Below are 21,351 nucleotides of genomic sequence, written 5' to 3'. Positions count from 1 at the left end.
TTTAAGTTTCTAAAGTTGTTTTATTTCAAAAAAAATTTTTTTGATGAAGAACTGAATACATACAACACACTTAGGGAAAATTAGATGCAACATGACAAAAACAAGTTTTATTATTTTTCTCATTGTTTCCTCCCATTATTAAGAAATTTGAAGGATGTTGAACTGTTTTGTTCCTGTTGATTTTGAGAATTTCATCTGAAGATTCTCTTGGTAAGGCTTCTGTGCATAAGTGTAAGCCAAGTAATTTTAAGTATGTTGAATACATTCATTTAGTTTTTTTATCTTTGATACGTAGAAAGCACTTATTTAGATTTTTTTCAAAGAGTCTAAATTTATTTGTGTGCTTAAATGTTTTTAAAACATTGCTCAGTTCTTTCTGTTGCCACCTGTTTGCATGGAATCATAGATGTGCAAAGGAGCTTACTATCTTTTGGGATTTCCTTGCTTTACAGAAGGAAACTGAGACCTGGAGATAATACGTGACTATTTTACTTTTGTATAGTTTTTGAGTGTGAGGGCTGAGGCCAGCCCCAAGATTGCAGGAAAAGTAGTTCAGTTCTTTCTGCTATATTATGCATAGTCCCTAGCTTTTTTTTTTTTTTCCTTTTGAAAAAAGAAACTCAAGAAACCAAATGTATTCTCTATTTTTATATTTTATTCTTGCAAAATTAAGTTAACCAATATAACTAATTTTTTTTAACTAAAATACTGACCAGATTAACTTTATTTCTGTCACATAGTAATCATATACAGAGTTCTTTTTCTCTCGTGCCTAGTGAAGTGCCTGGCCTGTAGCAGTAATGGCCTCACAGTAATATTTGTGTTTAAATATATGAAAAGTAGTGTTATTTTTTTTCTATCATCGCAACTTTAATTTTTGTCTATATTTAGGGTTTGTTTCTATTTTTATGGTGAAATTTAGTGGTACCTTTTAATGCCACTGCAAGTGGTTACTATTTTGTGATTTGAGTACCAGTGTAGGTCATATTTTAATTATTCTTCACTTTTTTCCTTTAAATTTTAAGTCCATTTTAGGCTGTCATAGTGCTCTCAATAAGACCATAGAGCCAACAGAAATTAGTATCCATCATTTAATCAAACTTAAGGAAATAAGTTTGAGAACTTTGCTTTTTTGGGGGGTGGGGTTGGGGTTGTTGAGAGGAAGAAGGGTCAGAAGTTCTTGGTTTCTTACTCAAAAAAAGAGGCAGAGTCTCGCTAGAATCTTTTCTGTCTCTTAGGATTCAGTGTTTTTGGAAATTTCTCCAGTGAGTAAACCTAATAAATGTCTCCCTTGAATCATCAGTTGTTTCAGAACAAATTATGATTCTTAACCCAACAGATTGTTTATTCTGCTGAAGAGAATTGAGTTTTGACTTTTAGAATTAGTCCTAATTAGTTTTGTTGGAAGACATTGAAGATTGAAAATTAAACGCTTGGATATATTTTTAAACACAGCAGATTCTAATAGCATAAGAATAAAAATGTGTCTGATGACATTTTTTCTGGTCTATTATAGAGGTTTTGTTTGTCTTACCTTGTTTCAATGATGTTTGCAGTGATATTAATGTTTGTGTTTTGTTCCATGTGAAATAATTGTTTGCAGTCTTGAATACATTGTTGTCCTCTTCTAGTTGTCTTTTATTTAAATTCCATAAATTCCATCAATGGTTCTGAAATGTATATGATTTAAAATTGGCCTTAAAAAAGTATATTTGGTGATTTAAGGATATAAATCACCGCATTTGTGATTTATGTGGCTAAAAAAAAAAAATGTCAGCACAGGTATACCCTTTGGGTTTCTCAGAAAATGGTATGCATCTAAGGAATAGAATTATATACCCTGTCTAGTTCTAAGAAAGAGATGCAGTACGTCAGAATGATACAGCAATAATAAAGGCAACAATGGAGTTTGGTGGGTATATTCTACCGTCTTTTAATGGTCAACTCTTTGCAATTAAAAATACATAAAATATATAAATTATTTTTCTTCTCTACATTGTATTCTTAGAGGTCTACTCTAGATAGGTACCCCAAAGGAGGAGAAGGGAACTGAATATTAGATGGTAATTATAAATAAAAGAAATGTGTTTATATTATAAATTGATGTGATATTTTTATGCTAATTTAGGATGAATAATATATGGAAAATTAAAATTACCTGCAGGTGCAGATTTTATAAGTCTTCCAGCTAGTAACTTTTATCCCCCTAACTTGCATATGTGAAACCAGGTATAATAGATTTATAGACTTTTGTGGCAATTTGAAACTATTGAAAAGGAATCCAGGCTTGTTGGGAGAGAGTGTAATAGTTGATAGTACTGTTTGCCATGGTGCTAAAAAAGAGCCAAGTGGGAATGCAAGTTTCACTGTTATAAATTAACTATGAAACATTTGACTGTAGTCAAATTTGACAGTAGTCCATGTTCATACTTAGTTTCAGAGCAGTTCATGAAATGCAAAAGTGATAACATGCACCCATCTGTCTTGCTGTGAATTTTTTTTTTTTTTTTAAGATGGGATCTCTGTTACTCAAGCTGTAAAGTGGTGGTGTGATGATGCTTCTGCAGCCATGACCTTTTGGGCTCGAGCAATCCTCTCACCTCAGCCTCCTGAGTAGCTGGGATTACAGCTGTGCCATCACATCCAGCTAATTTTTTGAACTTTTGTAGAGATGGAGTCTCGCTATGTTGCCTAGGCTGGTCCCAAATAACTGGCCTCAAGCAGTCTTCCTACCTTGGCTGGAATATAGGCATACTCTACTGTACTCAGCCTGCTATAAACTTTGTTTAACCAGATTAACTGTGACATTAAGATTTCATCTCCTTTTTTTTCCTCTTCATTTGGTAGAAGTCCAAAACGTAATAAATTGCATAATAGGTACATACATAAATTAGATGAATGAATGGAAAAAAAAATAGCCATTGGACCACATTTTCCAGGCTGTTGTTCTTAGGAGCACTTTTCCATATTTACTAGTTACACCACAAAATAGGACAGGAGAGGAGGATTCTCTATTTAAATGGTCTTGGGAAATACTGAATTAAACCAAGTTATACAGATTACATCCTTCATTATATCTCAGATCTTTTAATATGTTACTGTAATTTTCCTAAAGAAGGATAGAATGTGTAGCATTTCCCTAATTTATACAATCATTTTCTATAACAAACAAGCCCAAGCCCTTCTTATATCCCAGAATTAATGTTTCTTAAATTTTAATAACAAGATTATTAGTTATTCTCTTATTCCTTTTGAATTAGTTGTCCCAGGAAACTCACTATAATAGTTACAAAAAATAGCATCTGTTATATCTAAACAAAATTAAAGTCAAAGTATAATAGTGTTGGAGTTTTCAACTTACTGTAAGTTTGTTGGATGTCCCATTCAAGTAAAACTCCCTCTTGTGAATTTCTTAGCTACAAATGTAATTATGTAGAAACAGCAAGAAGAACCAGTTTTCTGAACTAATTTTAGGCAAGAAATAAGAGTTGATTGATGAAATTGAGGCAACTAAGATTTTGTGTGAGAAAAGACCTGGTCATCTTAGAGTTAATTCTCTAAGGAGGTGAATGCTAAGAATAATGTCATATATTCTAGTTTTAGAGAAACAGATTCCAAATATTTCAGGACTGTAGAAAGAAATATGATTTTCTTATATAAATGAATGAGGGCTCTCTAAAAAGTGTTTAGAAAAAACAGCGGATGATTCTAAGGATGTTTGAAGATGTGCTGTATCTGCTGAACTTAGAGCTTTAAAGGACACAGAAGAGAAGGTATAAAACCCACAGAAAATTCAGAAGTTTGTAATGATTGTATGAATAGTGTCAGAGAGGCAAAAAAAATAAGTTACAAATTGAGAAGAATACTAAAGCTAACAAGAAAGAGCCTTTTTTAAAAGTAGCATATGAATAAAGAAAATTTACTAGATCATTGCCTGGGGTTTTGAGAGGGGGAGACATGGAATAAACAGGATAGAAAATATACAGTTGACCCTTGAACAATGCAAGGGTTAGGGCTACCAACTCCCTGTGCAGTCAAAAATTTACATAAAACTTTTGAGTCCCTCTAATCTAAATTAATAGCCTACCATTGACTGCAAGCCTTACCAATAACATTGGTAAGTTGATCAGCACATATATTGTATGTTATATATGTATAGTATACTGTATTCTTACTGTAAAGTAAGCTAGAGAAAAGAATGTTATTAAGATAATCATAAGGAAGAAAAACATATTTACTACTCATTAAGTGGAAGTGGGTCCTCATAAAGGTCAGAATTCTCTTCTTCCTCACATTGAGGAGGAGGTGGAAGAGAAGGCAGAAGAGGCAGGCACACTTGGTATAACTTTTATATAAGCCAAGCTACATAGTTCAAACCTGTGTTGTTCAGCAATCAACTGTACTCTACTTTTGTAAGTGTTCTCTGAGAAATGTGAGCTAGTTGTTATAATTAGATGAGGCGTTGATGATTTAACTTCCCAAGTAATATTGATTATCAGAGGAAAGTCTTCATGTTGTGCTGCAGGGCTCTGTCATATCTTTGCTTGTTTGACTCTTTAATTATTTAATTTTTTTTTTTTTTTTTTTTTTTGAGATGGGGTCTCAACTGTGTCACCCAAGCTGTGCAGTGATACAATCTCAGATCACTGCAGCCTTGATCTCCAGGCTCAGGTGATCCTCTCATCTCAACCTTCCAAGTAACTGGAAGTACAGGCATGTGCCACCATGCCTGGCTAAATTTTCCATTTTTTGTAGCAACAGGTTTCCTCAGGTTTCCCAGGCTGGGCTCAAATTCCTAGGCTCAAGCAGTCAGCCTGTTTCGGCCTTCCAGTGTGCTGGGATTACAGGTGTAAACCACCACACCCAGCCTTATTTAACTTTTGACATAAATTACATGCTTTTGAAAAGGTGCGTACCCCTGGACAAGAGGAAGCATAAGCTTAAATTTATAAGATGAAATTTAGTGAAGATAAATGCCAAGTCCTGTTCTTCATATCAGAAAATAAGTTACTCAAGTGTAACGTGCTGATTTAAAAGCTGTTTATATATAAAAAGCACTTGAATTTTTTAGAGCACCACTCAAAGTATGTTGTTTGACATAAACATCATTAGTAAAACACACTGACAAGAATGCAGGGAGACAAGGCGCGGTGGCTCATGCCTGTAATCCCAGCATTCTGGAAGGCCGAGGTAGGCAGATCACTTGATGTCAGGAGTACAAGGCCAACCTGGCCAACATGGTCGACACCCTGTCTCTACTAAAAATGCAAAAATTAGCCGGACATGGTGATGTTCGCCTGTAGTACCAGCTCCTCTGGAGGCCGAGGTGAGAGAATCACTTGAACCTGGGAAGCAGAAGTTGTGGTGAACCCGGATTGCACCACTGCACTCCAGCCACAGAATAAGACTTGATCTCAAAAAAAAAAAATGCAGAGAGTGTGGTGTACTCATGCATCATCTCATAACCTAATGCTGCATTCAGCCCTAACCATTGTACTGAAAGAAAACACTGTATAGAATTTAGTCAAATAACTTCTCATATATACTAATTATTATCATCCAAGATGATGTTTCAGGGAGCCAAAAAGGGGCTAAGAGGAAAGATTCAAGGAATTAGGACTGTGTGTCCTAGAGAATAAAAAGATTTAGAAAGGAATTTGATGCCTGTCTTCCAGTATTTGAAAATACTATAGGTGAGAGGAATTTAAAGCCCCTTTTAGAAGGTCATTAAATAAGATGCTTAGATTATTACTTTTAGGGGATATTTTCAGGGCTGGAGAAGAGAACCTTCAGTTAAAAACAAACAAAAAATTTACTCCTTATCCATTCTGTTTAATTGGGCACAATGAAATCCTGCTGTTTCTTTCGGTAGAGCTGAAACTTTTAATCTTCAGTTCTCTAAATCCTCTTTTAAAATGATTTCATCTTAAATTACATGATTTTTTTAAATGTAGTTAGGAAGTTAAAATGTGATGTTAAAATATAATTAAAATATAACTAGTTCCAATCTAAAAAGAAATTATCAGATTGCATTATTGAATTTCAAAGACCATTTTCTGAAGATTTTTCCTTAAAACTTACTGAAATACTAAACTTGTAGGTTTTGTTCATCTACATTGATAAGATACTTACATTCACAGGTATTATATTTTCAACTAATGATTTTTTTATTTATTACTGTAGATCATACCTCACTCCTGTTAGGGATGAAGAGTCTGAATCCCAAAGAAAAGCAAGATCTAGACAAGCAAGACAATCTAGAAGATCAACACAGGTATATTTAATATAATTAATATACACAACTTACATAAGTAGCATGTAAAACATATTACCTTTCTCTTTTTCACTTTGTTGTGAAAGTATTGATGTCAGTATATAGTATGAGTAAATCCTTAAAAGGTATTTTTAAATACCTTTTAAGTAATCCTTAAAAGGTATTACTAGGTTGCTCTAGTAATTCTCCCATAGTCTTTTGTATGGTTTTACTGTTAGTATTATATTTCATCTAATTAGCGTATGTGTTTGTGTCTTTTTGAGGTGTTTTTTTTTTTTTGTTTTGTTTTTTTTAATCCTTATTTCTACTGCAGCATCTGGCACAGAGTATTTGGTGTTAGAATGAATTAATCATATATGATGCCTAATAACTGAGTATTTGGAAAGCGGGGGGGCAGAGAATAGGCTCTTGTATTAGGTATATTAAACAGCTAATGTTCAAGTAAGAAAAAAAATGCCATTCAGGCTGGTGATCTCCTTACCTCCTCTTTGCCATTCTAATTATGCTAAATATGATGTATACTTTTGTACCTTTCTCTTTTCCCACAGTTAAGAAGCTCCACAGTCCAGATTCAGCTGTCTTATTACTTAGCTTGCAAGCTGAACTATTTGCTAGGCCTTAATATACTTTTTTCTGTCTTTATACTTTTTTTTTTTTTTTTTTTGAGACGGAGTTTCGCTCTTGTTACCCAGGCTGGAGTGCAATGGCGCGATCTCGGCTCACCTCAACCTCCGCCTCCTGGGTTCAGGCAATTCTCCTGCCTCCGCCTCCTGAGTAGCTGGGATTACAGGCACGCACCACCACGCCCAGCTAATTTTTTGTATTTTTAGTAGAGACGGGGTTTCACCTTGTTGGCCAGGATGGTCTCGATCTCTTGACCTCATGATCCACCCACCTCGGCCTCCCAAAGTGCTGGGATTACAGGCTTGAGCCACCGCGCCCGGCCCTGTCTTTATACTTTTCACTTCTTGAAATCTAACCTGTTCTTCAAGGTCAAATCTTGAAAAATTTATTGAACTCTCTTTTAAGCCTTAACAATTATCGTGCATGTATATATATATATATACACACACACATACATATATATAAACATAAATATTTATAATGTAATATACAAACAGTATATATGTTGGCTATTCTTCCCTACTCTGAACTTGTGGGGAACACTTATATGCATGAAGTATTTGTCATATATTTTACCATTTTGTTAATTTCTGAATACAGAGGTGGTTTCTTATCTACATGTATATCTTCCCCGCTACCTATCATTGTGCTTGCTAATGGTGATTCTTCATAGAATGAATGTAACTTGCTGTTTCCATTTGCAAACCAATTCTAAACATGCAAATTTGACTTTTAATGCATTTGTATATAATATATCCATTTCGAAAATATTCCTTTGAAACAAGCTTTAATGCATCTCATAATTATATTGATCTTTTTCTGTGTGCAGGGAGTGACATTAACTGATCTTCAAGAAGCTGAGAAAACTATAGGAAGAAGTCGTTCCACCCGAACCAGAGAACAAGAAAATGAAGAAAAAGAAAAAGAGGAAAAAGAAAAACAAGATAAAGAGAAACAAGAAGAAAAGAAGGAGTCAGAAACATCTAGAGAAGATGAATATAAACAAAAGTACTCCAGAACGTATGATGAGGTAACAGTATATCAAAACACATTTAAATCAAATGATATGAACAGTTCTTAACGTCCTCAGTATACAAGAGATTTATATACCAACAAACCATATACAAAATACTTCAGAGAATTTTAGCTGGAAATCTGAATTACTTTGGCGTGATTAGATCACTACTTTTTCTTTGAAATGAATTTTTAAATACTTTATATGTTTTTGTATTCAATGTTTCAAATGGGTTTTGATCTTAATGTTTCACAGACTTATCAGCGTTATAGGCCAGTATCAACTTCAAGTTCAACCACTCCATCCTCTTCACTTTCTACTATAAGCAGTTCACTCTATGCTTCAAGTCAACTAAACAGGCCAAATAGTCTTGTAGGTATAACGTCTGCTTACTCCAGAGGAATAACAAAAGAAAATGAAAGAGGTAAGAATACCAAATTTTGAAAACACTTTACTTTCTTCGTATAATATAACCCTTTGAATTAGGGTTTCCTAAATAATAATTCGAACAAAAAAGGAGCAACATCCTAACTTGTGATTCAATTGAACCTAAACAGAAAGAATATGAAGGTTGAGAATGAGAAAAGTAGAAAGCAGATATAGAAAATAATATGACCTGCAGTTGATATTAATATTTTTATAACCCAATGCGTCACAAAATCTTCATGTCCACCTATAAAGAAAAGTTAATATTGAACTGATGGGTGACTATTTCTAGAAGAAGTTTATTAATGTAGTACTTCTCAGATGCTCTAAGCTATTCTTTGCCTACTGTGGAGATCATATCATTTAAATGTTTTTTGTGAAATTGTTGTAAACTAAAATTACTTAATTCATGTAATGAGCTCACTAAAACACATTTTTTACGCTTATTTCTTGAAAAATACATTTCTTTCTCAACTATATATTGGCATATTGATACTCATTATTACCATTTCCTATTTTTTTAATATAAACTTTCTATTTAAATGCTGAGTAATTCCTACTTTAAATCAGAGATAAATACTAAATAAAATTATTTTTAATTATAGGCTTTTTATATTTTAAAGTCTAAATCTTATTGTATTAGGCCTGATAAATATCCGTAATAATGTAGAATAAACACCAGAAAATAAAGTTTTTCCCAATTTCCAGCTATGTGTTTTCTTATGTTGGTCATTGAGTTATTTCAGTTCTTTAAACTGCTATGAGTAAGGCCTGCATAGTGTTTGTGAAAATTTTTAACCAACATTTAAAATTAGAGATACTCACTTCAAACTTCATATTTTTGGCATTTCTTGAAAAGTTGGCAGATCCGGCAACACTAGATCTAAATTCTCACATATCAACAATTAGCTGGAGCTATGTAGTAGCAGCTGCCTGCCTTCCATACCCCTGGATAGTCCCCTGGCCCATTTTACTCATTGATATTACCTGGATAGCTGCTGTGGGCATTGGAGTTTGAGATCTTTGCCCTAAACCTATTCCAAAATAGCTTTGAAAATTTCTCTTTGGGGCGTCTTAAAATCATTTTGTTTCATGTGCATCTATATTTATTAACATATTCATAGTCTCTAATATTCTTCTAGTATGTAAGTCTGAAGCCATTTTAACCGTCTCAGGAATGAAATGGAAATACTAAAACTAACATTTTTGTGCCGATTTGTTTTTAGTAAACATTTTCCAGAAGAAACAGCCTTGCTGTTAGATACTATCTAATGGAAATGAAATGAAGTGAATATTGTATCACTGCCTGGCAAAGACTGGCAATATTAGAAGCAGAAACTAATAAATTTATTTGATTCCCGCTAGCTTTTCCATCATTAAGAACTGTTTTTATTCCATATAGTGTCAGCTTTGAGTATAATAACGATTTTCTTCTCAGGCATTAATAACTAGAACCCCATTCTTCTTTATAGGGTTTCATTATTTTCATTTTATCAAATATTTGTGTCTTTTAAACAACATTTTTAGTTTAGGACTAGGAATATGAAGATAAGTTTTATCATGATCCTTAACATATCTAATGGGAGATAGAGATACATGTTTAAATCAAATGTATAAGCTGGGTGCGGTGGCTCATGCCTGTAATCTCAGCACTTTGGGAGGCTGAGGCAGGCAGGATCACTTGAGGTCAGAGGTTCAAAACCAGCCTGGCCAACATGGTGAAACCCTGTCTCTACTAAAAGTACAAAAAAAAAAAAAAAAAAAAAAAATTAGCTGGGCATGATGGCAGGCACCTGTAATCCCAGCTACTTGGGAGGCTGAGGCAGGAGAATTGCTTGAACCCAGGAGGCAGAGGTTGCAGTGAGCCAAGATCACGCCATTGCACTCTGGCCTGGGAAACAAGACCAAGATTCCATCTCAAAAAATAAAATAAAATAATAAATCAAATGTATAGGAGCTCAGAGAAGGTCAAAAATTAATTCTGATTTGAGAAATTTAGAATGTTTCACAAAGGAGGTTGACTTAGAATTGTTTTTACAATTACCTTGCAAAATATTGTCAAGATATATTGCTAGTGTGTGGTTCATTGCAATCCTGAACAGAGGGAGAAAAAAGAGAAGAGGAAAAAGAAGGAGAAGATAAATCACAACCTAAATCAATCAGAGAACGACGGCGACCAAGAGAGAAAAGAAGATCTACAGGAGTTTCATTTTGGACGCAAGATGTGAGAACCTATTAAAGTATAATATTTGATAGTATTATTGATCTGTCCAAAAGTACATGCTAATAATTTCTTATATGCCTTAGGTTATGTATTCTTTAAATCATCACTATGTTTTCTGAGTTGAGTTGTTAAATAAGAAAAATTCTTTATAAGGATAGTTAACTATTTAGATTGTTGGTGCTACTTAAAAGCAGGAGTTCTGACATAATTATGCAATAGAAATAATGTCTGAAGCTCAGAGTGTATATATTGATTATTTTATTTTATAATAGCTAAACTGCTTTTTGTAAAACATCTTTAAAGAATTTTTAAGGAGACTAATTTCATTTTCATAAATATTATAACATCTATATTACAGATTATTTCCATCTCAAAGCATGCTAAATAGAAACTGTGCTTTGCTTATCAAATTACAACAGTCTTGTAAAAATGAATGTTTTTCCTGTTGCTTGATTGTATGCCTGACATTGCTATTCATTGATTTTGTTTCCATTTTCTAAAAAATAAACCTTTTATTGAAGTATGGTATGTTCAGAAACATAATTCATACATATATAATGGATTAGCACAATGGGAGCATATCTACATAATCACCACTCAGAATGATGAATGAAAACAGCAATGTAGGCCAGGTACAGTGACTCACACCTGTAATCCCTGCACTTTGGAATGCCAGGAATGCCAAAGCTGGTGGATCACCTGAGCTCAGGAGTTCGAGAACACCCTGGGCAACATGGTGAAACCCCATCTATACTAAAATACAAACAATTAGCCAGGCATGGTGGTGTGCACCTGTAGTCCCAGCTGCGTGGGAGGCTGAGGCACAAGAATCATTTGAACCTGGAAGCAGAGGTTGGGCCACTGCACTCCAGCTTGGGCTACAGAGTGAGAATCTCATAAAAAAAAAAAAAAAAAAAAAAAAAAAAGCAGTGTAGATTGCCCCCATGTTCTCCTCAATCCCTATCATTCTCATTTTCAAAGTCAGCTGGTACCCTGATTTCTAACACCATAGTTAACTATGTCTGTTTTTGAAGAGCATATGAGTAGAACTATAAATTTTATAACTCATTAAATTTATAAGATATATCTATGCTATTGTATGTAGCAGTAGATTTACTTCTCTTGTTATTAAAAAAAAAAAAAAAAAAAAAAAAAAAAAACTTTTTTCTTTTGGAGACGGAGTCTCGCTCTTGTTGCCCAGGCTAGAGTGCAATGGCACGACCTCAGCTAACCGCAACCCCTGCCTACTGGGTTCAAGTGATTCTGCTGCCTCAACCTCTGGAGTAGCTGGGATTACAGGTGCTCGTGACCATGCCTGGCTAAATTTTTCATATTTTTATTAGAGACGGGGTTGGTCGGGCTAGTCTCAAACTCCTGACCTCAGGCGATCCACCTGCCTCAGCCTCCCAAAGTGCTGGGATTACAGGCATGAGCCACCATGCCCAGCCATAAAAATATTTTTTTTAAGAAAATATCTAACTAGCCATTCTTCTGGTGAATGAACATGGAATCATCTGTCTTCCTGTTAAATTGACCCATCTCTCATTATATGTTCCCCTTTATCTCTAAAGAGCTAAGGCATATGAAAACAGTAGCACAAAAATATGGGAAAGTATTAAATGGAGTTGAAGAGTTTTCATATCTTTGCATTGTCCATGCTGTGGACAAAATATATATTGGACTTGATGAATCAAGAGTGCACATGTCTATTAAAAGTTTAAAAAGAGAGGAAAAATCAGACATAAATGATGAAGAAGTAAAGGAAGAACATATGGGGAAATAGAAAAATAGTTTTCTGTTTTTCTTTTGATTTTTACTATACAAAAGTTAAACATATACTGTATAGAAGGAGAGTAGTATAAAGAGCCTTACCCCAAGTATTTATTTTTTCAGCTAAATTCCCACCCCATTTCCCAACTCCCATGTTATTTAGAAGAAAATCCTAGACATGTCATTTTATCTACAAATGTCTCAAGTATATTCTGAAAGATAAGGACTCCCAAAAATTATTTTAAAAATAATTTTTGAAATTATTAGTAAAATTTCCTAAAGTACATTGGCAATGTATTTTTAGAGTGATGAAAACGAACAGGAACAGCAATCGGACTCAGAAGAGGGATCCAATAAGAAAGAAACTCAGGTAAATACGATTACTTTTTGTATTGAGAAGTATTCATGTTTTTTAAGAATTACTTTTAAATTGTGTTTTATTATATTTATTCATGCAAAACAGTTATTGCATACTCTACCTACATGTTAGGTATGCAATATCAGTGTTTTCCTGGGGATCAGGATTAGAAGGACTGGGAAGGGTCACAAAATAATGTTTTGGAAGTGATGGAAATGTTCTGAGTCTTGATCTTAGTGGTGGTTTTATGGATAAACAGAACTGCCAAAACTCACCAAATTGTACACTCTAAGTGGGTGTAATTTATTGTATGTCATTTAACCCTTGGAGTTAAAAGAAAAAGCAGAAAAAGAAATAGTACCCTTGGCCAAAGGAAAATATCTGAAGAATACTCAAAAGTAGTGGAAATCTAGAAGTAGTAGGCTCAGATTTTATTTCTGTAGATTTTATTTCAAAATTATGTTCTGGAGAAGATAAGCGTCTTTTAACTTTCTTTTACATATATTTAGAAATTTAGAGTCTCCAACAGATTTTTATATTCAGAATCACAATTATCTTCCCAACAGTCTTTTTTTAAAGACATCTTTTTCCTCTCAGTACTGATGAAGGGCCTAAAGCAAGTTTGAATTGAAAAGGCTGCATAGCCAGCAAGGGTTGAAAATTCCCTTCAGCCCCTACCCTATTGTTTGGCTGTGCAGAAAGCTAAAATATTTTGAATATTTCTATTCATATGGGGATAGAGCTGAACAACACGAGTTCTAAACCAGACACTGTCTAGCCTGAAACAGCATTCTGGTCATATTAATGTTATTTTCTTCATTTTGAGTTGGAGTTCCTTAATAGAGCTATCACATTTCTTTTTAGTCAGCAAGGAGCTACAGTAATAAGAAGTGAACAAAAGTTGATTACCTGTTCTAGGTGACTATGAACATTATTTTAGGACCAAGTTTGCCTATTTTGACCCCAAAATTTTCTTTTAGCTTTAGGTGGCCAGACAGATTGAGAAGTGAATTGGTTCTGAGGTTAAATTATTTGCAGGCCTAAAGTTTTGGTACATAAACTCTTTGCCTATCACTTGTCAGCACTCCACAATTTACCTATGCCCCTTCTTTATTACATTCTATCAACTTGTTCATCATCTTTCTTTCCCACTGGTACCCTACAAATTCCCATCTTGCAGGGACAAACAATGGACAGGTAAACAAGAGGGGAGGAAATTAGTAAACCATCCTAAGCTGACACCTCTCATTGCCTTATCACTCAGACTCCAGCCCCCACCAAGCTGGAGTGGAAGAGAGATTGCCTGGCTTTTAAAGTTGTAATTTTGAAGCATATTGATGTATATTGTATTTTAAGTTTTACTGCTAAAATTATATATGAAATTTGTTAAGATGAAGAATATTGTTTCTAGGAAGAAAAGGTTTTTTTAGTTGCAATTTAAGTAGTTTTTGTTGATTTTAAATAGATTGTTTAGAGTTCTTTCAGTTATATGTAACCAAAAACCTAACTCAAACCAGATTAAACCAAGAAAATTTATTGTACTTCAGTTATATTCTGCAGTCCTTTGTATCAGCTTCATCCTCAGGCTGATTTAGCTCATAAGGATGGGATTATAGTTGGCTTAGGATAGACAGGGCTTATCACTGAACTGTTGCAGCCATTTTGCTACCAACATGGGCTACATGTCATCTCACCTAAACCTAGTAAATCCTACATCATTAGAAAAAGGAAGAATGGATATAGATAAATAAGATGCAATGTATGTGCGTAGATCAGTATTTTCTATATTCACAGATATTATGTGTCCAAAAAAGGTTGGTTAGATAATAGTTCCTATCTAGAGCATGGAGGGATGAGGAATTACAGAGGAACTTTGTATACCATTATATGAACTTACAATACTATAAGTTTTGATATTTTTTTAATGTTTTTTATCTTTAAAAAAAGGATATTTTTACTTTGGAAAATTAATCTTAAAATTTAGGGAACAAGGATATTATGCTAAGTGAAATAAGCAAGTTACAAAAAGACAAGAACTGTGTGATTTCACCTATTTTGATATCATAGAAACAAAGTAGAATCATAGTTGCCAGAGCTAGGAAGAGGGGGACAAAGGAAGTTTTTCAGTGAGTATAGAGTTTTATTTTTGCAAGATAAAAAAGTTTTAGAGATTTTTTATACAACAATGTGAATATTAATTTAAAATATTGAACTATATACTCTAAAAATGGTTTACACAGTAAATTGTGTATTATGTGGTTTTTACCACAATTCTTAAGTTTTTAAATAATGATAGGTCAGGCATGGTGGCTCATGCCTATAATCCCAACACCCTGGGAAGCTGAGGTGGGAGGATTGCTTGAGCTCAGGAGTTCAAGACTAATCTGGGCAACACAGGGATACTCTGTCTCCACAGTAAATTAGTCAGTTGTGGTGGTGCATGCCTGTAGTCCCAGCTAATTGGGAGGCTAAGGCAGAAAGATCACTTGAGCCCAGGTGGTCGAGGCTGTAGTGAGCTGTGATCATATCACTGCACTCCAGCCCGGGAAACAGAATAACATCTCGTCCTAAAAATAGTAATAATAATCAGTGATAACACCATGATTTTTAAAGACAAATAGAATTTGAGTGATTTCTGTGACTGGACTTTTTGTTTTTAAAATTTAAATCAGTGAATGTAAGTGTAGACTATAAGGTGAGATGTATTGTTTTTGTTTGAAATGTAGACATTTTAGTTCATGAATTTTACTCAATTTGAATATCTTGAAAATTGAAATTTATTTTTTTAAATTGCTAATTGTTGTAAAACCAAAGAATGAATCAATAAAATAAAGCATTACCTTAAAAACAATGTAGGGAGCAAAGTTAAAATTAGTTTTGCAGAAGAAATTTACACAGACTTTAGTAAAACTTTTTAGTCCAAAATAGGCTTTAAACAATCCCAAAAGTAACCCAGTCATTTTACAGTGTCTCCAAAGATAAATATAATAGGAAATCACTAATATGTAAATTAAGAAGTTTAACAAACCATTATGAATAGTTACAGAAAATTATAGAATCAGTTACTATTTCAATAGAAAAAGAAAAGGCTAAATTTGACTACTGAAAAAGACTACTTTGCCCCTAATAAGACTATTCTACCCTATTAATCATTTCACCATTTAGATAAGATTTCTGGAACTTCAGTGTAGCATACCACCTGCTTGAGAAAATTAAATTTCCTGTCAGCTGATTTGCTAACCTTGAAAATCTATAGCTAGATTTCCAGAAAGTAAATTTTAAATAAAATATGTGTATACTGTCATGCATGAAATACCGTAGGTGTTTATTTGCCTCAGAAACAGAAATGAGTAAAATGACTACTTGAGATATTACAGTAAACTTGATATTTCTTAATATAGATTTATTGCTTCCTCCTGCTCATTGGGTATATGTAATAGATATGTTTCTTAATCTCATTCCTTTCTTCTAATTAAAAAATAATGTAAGTGGTTATTGTAGGAAATCACAGGAGATACCCATAAATTGCTGCGTGTAATTGCATGATGGTATGCTTGTGAAAATATAGTGACTCTGTATTTTGGACCCTTTTTCTAAAAACAACCTCAGTAAAATTAAAGCATATGTAGAAATAGATGTTACCTTAATAGTGTGAAAATGCTATTGATATTACATTAAATTTACTTAATCATAGGTTAATACTTTAACGAAAGCATAAAAATGTATTATGCCTGTGTTTTTTTCTTCCTTTCTTTCTAGACGGATTCCATTTCTAGGTATGTTTTATATTTTTTTTAACTGACTTTCTTATTTTTATGTTTGTTAAAAATGCATTGCTAGGAATTTTTGGATTTTGTAAGTTTATAAAATTATTTGATAATAAAAAAATTACAGAAATTGTGATGGCCTTATCATTGTTACTAGCTTTCTTTGTTAAACGCTTTACGTCTAGTTCACTAGTCAAAGCAAGAAGATTTTTTTTCCCAAATCTCTACAACAGAGGTATTCTGAAGTTTCTTAAGTTCAACTATTATTAACATCAGGGTCTGATAAAACCCACACTTGGCCAGAAATTTATTTGATGAGGTATTCAGAAACTTCTCTTGTAGCCCTGCTTTAGACAAAAGAGAACCAGTGAAGACACTTTAAAAAGTGTCATCTAGCTCAAGCCTGTAATCCTAGCACTTTGGGAGGCTGAGGCAGAAGGATTATTTGAGTCCAGGAGTTGAAGCCTGGACAACATTAAAACTCCATCTCTACCAAAAAAAAAATTTTTTTTTAAATTATCCAGGCATATTGCATTCTCCTGTATTCCTACCTACTGGGAGGCTGAGTCAAAAGGATCACTTGAGCTCCAGGAGTTCAAGGTTATAGGGAGCTATGATTGTGCCACTGTACTCCAGCCTGCACTCCTTACTGGACACAGTGAGACCCTGTGTCTTTAAAAAAAAATAATAATATCATCTATAGTTCAAAATTATCCATCTTGTCAGAGAACCTGCACTATATCCTTGATTTTGATCTCCATTCCATTTCTCGTGTAATTGTTAACCACAGCCCTGTAAGACCAATAATAAATTTCTGTCTACTGATGATTCTATTGAACTGAAATGCAGAGGCAATGACATCTATCAGAAAAAGTAACCTGAATTTCAGAACCAGATAATAAGACAGTTCTCCTTTACCAATAAGATGTGTTTTTCCTGTTTAGGACAAACCCATTATCTGTCACTTTGGATATACTTTTTTTCATCAAATCTAAGACATTACTCATTTTAAAACATGTTACCTACCACCAAAAAAAGGAAAGGTGCTACCAATTAAACTATAATGCATCATCAATTGTAAGCCATTTTCTGATTTTAGAAATATTAAAATGTGGGAGTAAACATACAATTTAAAATTAATCATATGAAACCAGTTTTGGCTTTTAAACATGAAATTTTGACTGTCTTCCTCAATTAATGAAAATTAGTAGTATTAAAAAATAGGCTGGGCACAGTGGCTCATTCCTATAGTCTCCCAGCACTGAGGCATATGAATTACTTGAGCCCAGGAGTTCAAGACCAGCCTGGGCAACATGGTGAAACCCCGTCTCTACAAAAAGTACAGAATTAGGCATGGTGGCATGTGCCTGTAGTCCCAGCATTTCAGGAGGTGGAAGGATTACTTGAGCCCAGGAAGTCACATCTGTAGTGAGCTAAGATCTTGCCACTGCATTCCATCCTGGGCAGCAGAGTGAGACCCTGTTTCTTCCCACTTGTGTATCACAAAAATTTTTCAGATAACAGGAGGAGATTGCTACCTACACTTTTGAACTGTTAAGTTGTATAGGTACTAGGACATATGTTAAGTTTGAATTGTTAAGTTATATATGTACTAGGGTGTATGTTATGTAAAATTTCCCACTATTATATATCACAAAAATTTATCAAATAACAGAAGGAGTTTGTTACCTACTCTTTTGACCTATTAAGTTATATATGTACTAGGATGTATGTTAAGTTGTAAAAGCCTATAACAAAGTTTTTTATTTAAATTCATCTTTTGAAGATATGAAACCAGTTCTTCATCAGCTGGTGATCGATATGATTCCTTGCTGGGTCGCTCTGGATCTTACAGTTACTTAGAAGAAAGAAAATCTTATAGTAGCAGGCTAGAAAAGGATGACTCAACTGACTTTAAAAAGGTACTTGGGTTATTTAGTGATATTTAATAAAAAATAAGTTATCTTTTATGTTGAGATGTTCATATTCAAATGTTATATTAAAAACATAATGAAATCAGTATTTTGAAACAACTTACTTTCATTTTCAATTTTCAGCAAGTGATGGTAAGTAGAATGTAAATAGCTGTTTGTTTGTTAAAGGGAAGAGAAAATCAGCCAAAATGATTTTACATTTAAGTATCTCAAGTCATTGCTGTGATTGCGCAGAGCATTACTAAATGGGCTGCACACAAATGTATACACACTTTGTTTCATTTGTTACTAGCAAGCAACCAAACAGAGAAGATGGCTTTTCCTAAGATAATATATTGATAGTTTTTCATAGGTAACTGGAAAACTAGGGGCAGCTCAAGTGATATTAAGGAATGAAGTAATTAAGAAAAAATAAATCCCAGAAACTCAATAATCTGGGATTCTTTTATATCTTTATATTTTGAGCTTATAGTAAACACGAAGTCTCTTGGAGAAGGAGATAGCTTATGGCATTTATACCTCAGTTATCTGGCAGCTATTTGAATTATATACTTTCTTAAAAGCCAAGTCAGGGGAGGGGGGAGGGAGAGAATCATTTTACATTATGAATAAGATTCATCATTTATTCAGTAAAGAACTGAACTATGCTAACTAGAGAGATTCTACTCAGGGGCAAATGGAGATGAAGATATTATCTTGCCATTGCGGGCATCTTCCGTGTAGTGGGGGAGACAGACCTTATTATACAGTCACACTAATGAATGTAAAATAATGGAGACAGTTAACCTGAAGTAGAGAAACAGTTTTATAAAAGTGTATAACAAAAGAAAGTTGATTGATTTCCAAAGGAATTGGGGCTTCAGCCAAAAACAGAAGGATTACTAATAGTTAACTGACAAAAATGGGAGAGAAAGTTATTCCAGATGGAGTAGAACTATAAGCACATAGACCTGATGGTGGGAGAATACATAATGCATTGGAATAATTAAATTTTAATTATGGCTAGTGGAGTGGAAGGAATATTTATTTGAGGCAGCAGCTAGTTGTATAGATTATGCAGTGTCTTGTAGGCCACTGTAAGATTTTTCATATGCTAAGAACATTGGGAAGCCATTCAAGAGTTTTTAATTTGCGAGTGGAAATGGAACGGTTGGCCTATGAAAATTACAAGATTTTCATTTTGAAAAGTTAATTTTAGCTCTTGTGTCTAAAACAGATTAGAGAGAGATCAGGAAATTAGAATAGTTTAGGTAAGAGATGATCATAGCCAGAATTATGGTGGAAGTAGTAAAGCAGGGGTAGGGAAGAAGCAGTGTTAAGAAAGAAGAAAAGGCCGGGTGCAGTGGCTCACGCCGGTAATCCCAGCCCTTTGGGAGGCTGAGGCGGGCAGATCACAAAGTCGAGATTGAGACTGTCCTGGCCAACATGGTGAAACCCGCATCTCTAGTAAAAATATAAAAATTAGCTGGGAGTAGCAGCGCATACCTGTAATCCCAGCTACTTCAGACTCTGAGGCAGGAGAATTGCTTGAACCTGGAGGTGGAAGTTGCAGTGAGCCAAGATTGCACCATTGCACTCCAGCCTGGGCAACAAGAGCAAGACTCTGTCTCAAAAAAAAAAGAAAGAGGAAAAGAAGCATTAGAAAAGCGGAAGGTCTTGGATTTTATCCTGGATTTGAAATATTTCAGGAAATACATAATTTGCCGTTTAACTTTAAGCAATGTAGAAGTATAATGATAAATACAGCAGGTACTCCATCTCATTTTTGGGAATTCATGACAGAATGATGGGCACAAAATCTCACGGACTCCAAATAAAGATCACAGTGACTCCTTAACCCTAGCCGCCGTTGCTATGCAGGTATGTGGTCCCTCGTTATCAGATAACTGAACCTTTTTTAAGAGAACCTGAGAAGTCTGATTTTTCTGTCAAGTCTTGATTTTTGAATGCTGGAGCTAATTTTAAGACTTTATAGGGGACAAACACACTTGTATAACCAACAGTCTCTACTTTGCAACCATGAATGTTTTTTTAAATGTATCCTTTATAGCCCATATGCTACAGTAAGCTGTTTTAATATTACAAAGTAATCAATGAGAAATTTTAAAGTAGTAGGAGAGCAGAAAAGTAATTTGTTCTTTTACCCTAATTTTTGTAGCTTTATGAACAAATTCTAGCTGAAAATGAAAAGCTGAAGGCACAGCTACATGATACAAATATGGAACTAACAGATCTTAAACTACAGTTGGAAAAGGCCACCCAGGTTCGTACCCTTTTCATTTTGTTACTCTCAAGGTAATGGTTGTGATTTATTCCATCTAAAAATGGTATTAAAATTTTCTCTAATACACTAAATAGAAGTTTGATAATGGAAGATAATGCAGTTTATTGATTATTTACTTTTTCTGGAGTAAATTTAAAAAATGGTCTCAGCCAAAAGTCAATGTATAAATAGCCTTTTAATACCAATTTTGTAGTGTGTCAAGGATTTAAATGCTTATTTCCAGCATACCAAATGTAGCAAGGCATTAAAAGCATCTATACAGAATCATCTTATAGTCATATAAAAATTTTTATAATAATTTTTATTTATTACAGATATTTTCTGTTTATTCAAGTAAAGGTGATTTTATATTGTGCTGGAAGAAGATAATTTTAATAATAACTCCTTTTGTAAGTTCCTTCTATGCAGCAGCCTAGAGAAGATAAATTTGGACAATAAAATTGGGTTAGCCAAGCAAAACTCACAGCCTTTTGTACTATGACCTAAGAATTGTTTCCCAAGCCACTTTTCCATTTCCATGGAACATTAGTTCTGGGAGATAGGAATAGGTACATCTTCTCCTCCTTTCAAAAAAAAAAAGCTTTGTGATCAAAGAGACTAGGGAAATGCTACATATTTTACATGCTAGAGACTTTACATGGCCTATTTATATGCTAAAGGCTCCAAAGCATCCTG

General features: G+C 33.9%; 1 protein-coding gene across 12 annotated transcripts in view; it reads left to right on the top strand.

Annotated features, from left to right (window-relative positions):
* The window catches only part of PPP1R12A (protein phosphatase 1 regulatory subunit 12A), a 158,053-nt gene that overhangs the window by 124,887 nt on the left and 11,815 nt on the right, over window positions 1-21,351 (top strand). For all 12 annotated transcript variants that reach the window (XM_032296465.1, XM_032296420.1, XM_032296396.1 and 9 more), the window contains 8 exons: window positions 6,184-6,274; window positions 7,728-7,928; window positions 8,169-8,337; window positions 10,442-10,563; window positions 12,638-12,703; window positions 16,451-16,467; window positions 18,245-18,380; window positions 20,551-20,655. In XM_032296465.1, the coding sequence (XP_032152356.1) occupies window positions 6,184-6,274; window positions 7,728-7,928; window positions 8,169-8,337; window positions 10,442-10,563; window positions 12,638-12,703; window positions 16,451-16,467; window positions 18,245-18,380; window positions 20,551-20,655 (907 nt within the window). The remainder of the gene's footprint in view (window positions 1-6,183; window positions 6,275-7,727; window positions 7,929-8,168; window positions 8,338-10,441; window positions 10,564-12,637; window positions 12,704-16,450; window positions 16,468-18,244; window positions 18,381-20,550; window positions 20,656-21,351) is intronic.

Source organism: Sapajus apella, unplaced genomic scaffold (assembly GCF_009761245.1).
Source record: "Sapajus apella isolate SASKATOON/1434 unplaced genomic scaffold, GSC_monkey_1.0 scaffold2, whole genome shotgun sequence".
Taxonomy (NCBI): Eukaryota; Metazoa; Chordata; class Mammalia; order Primates; family Cebidae; genus Sapajus; species Sapajus apella.
The sequence above is the reverse complement of the archived record's forward strand: the minus strand, read 5'-3'. Positions and strand labels throughout refer to the sequence as shown.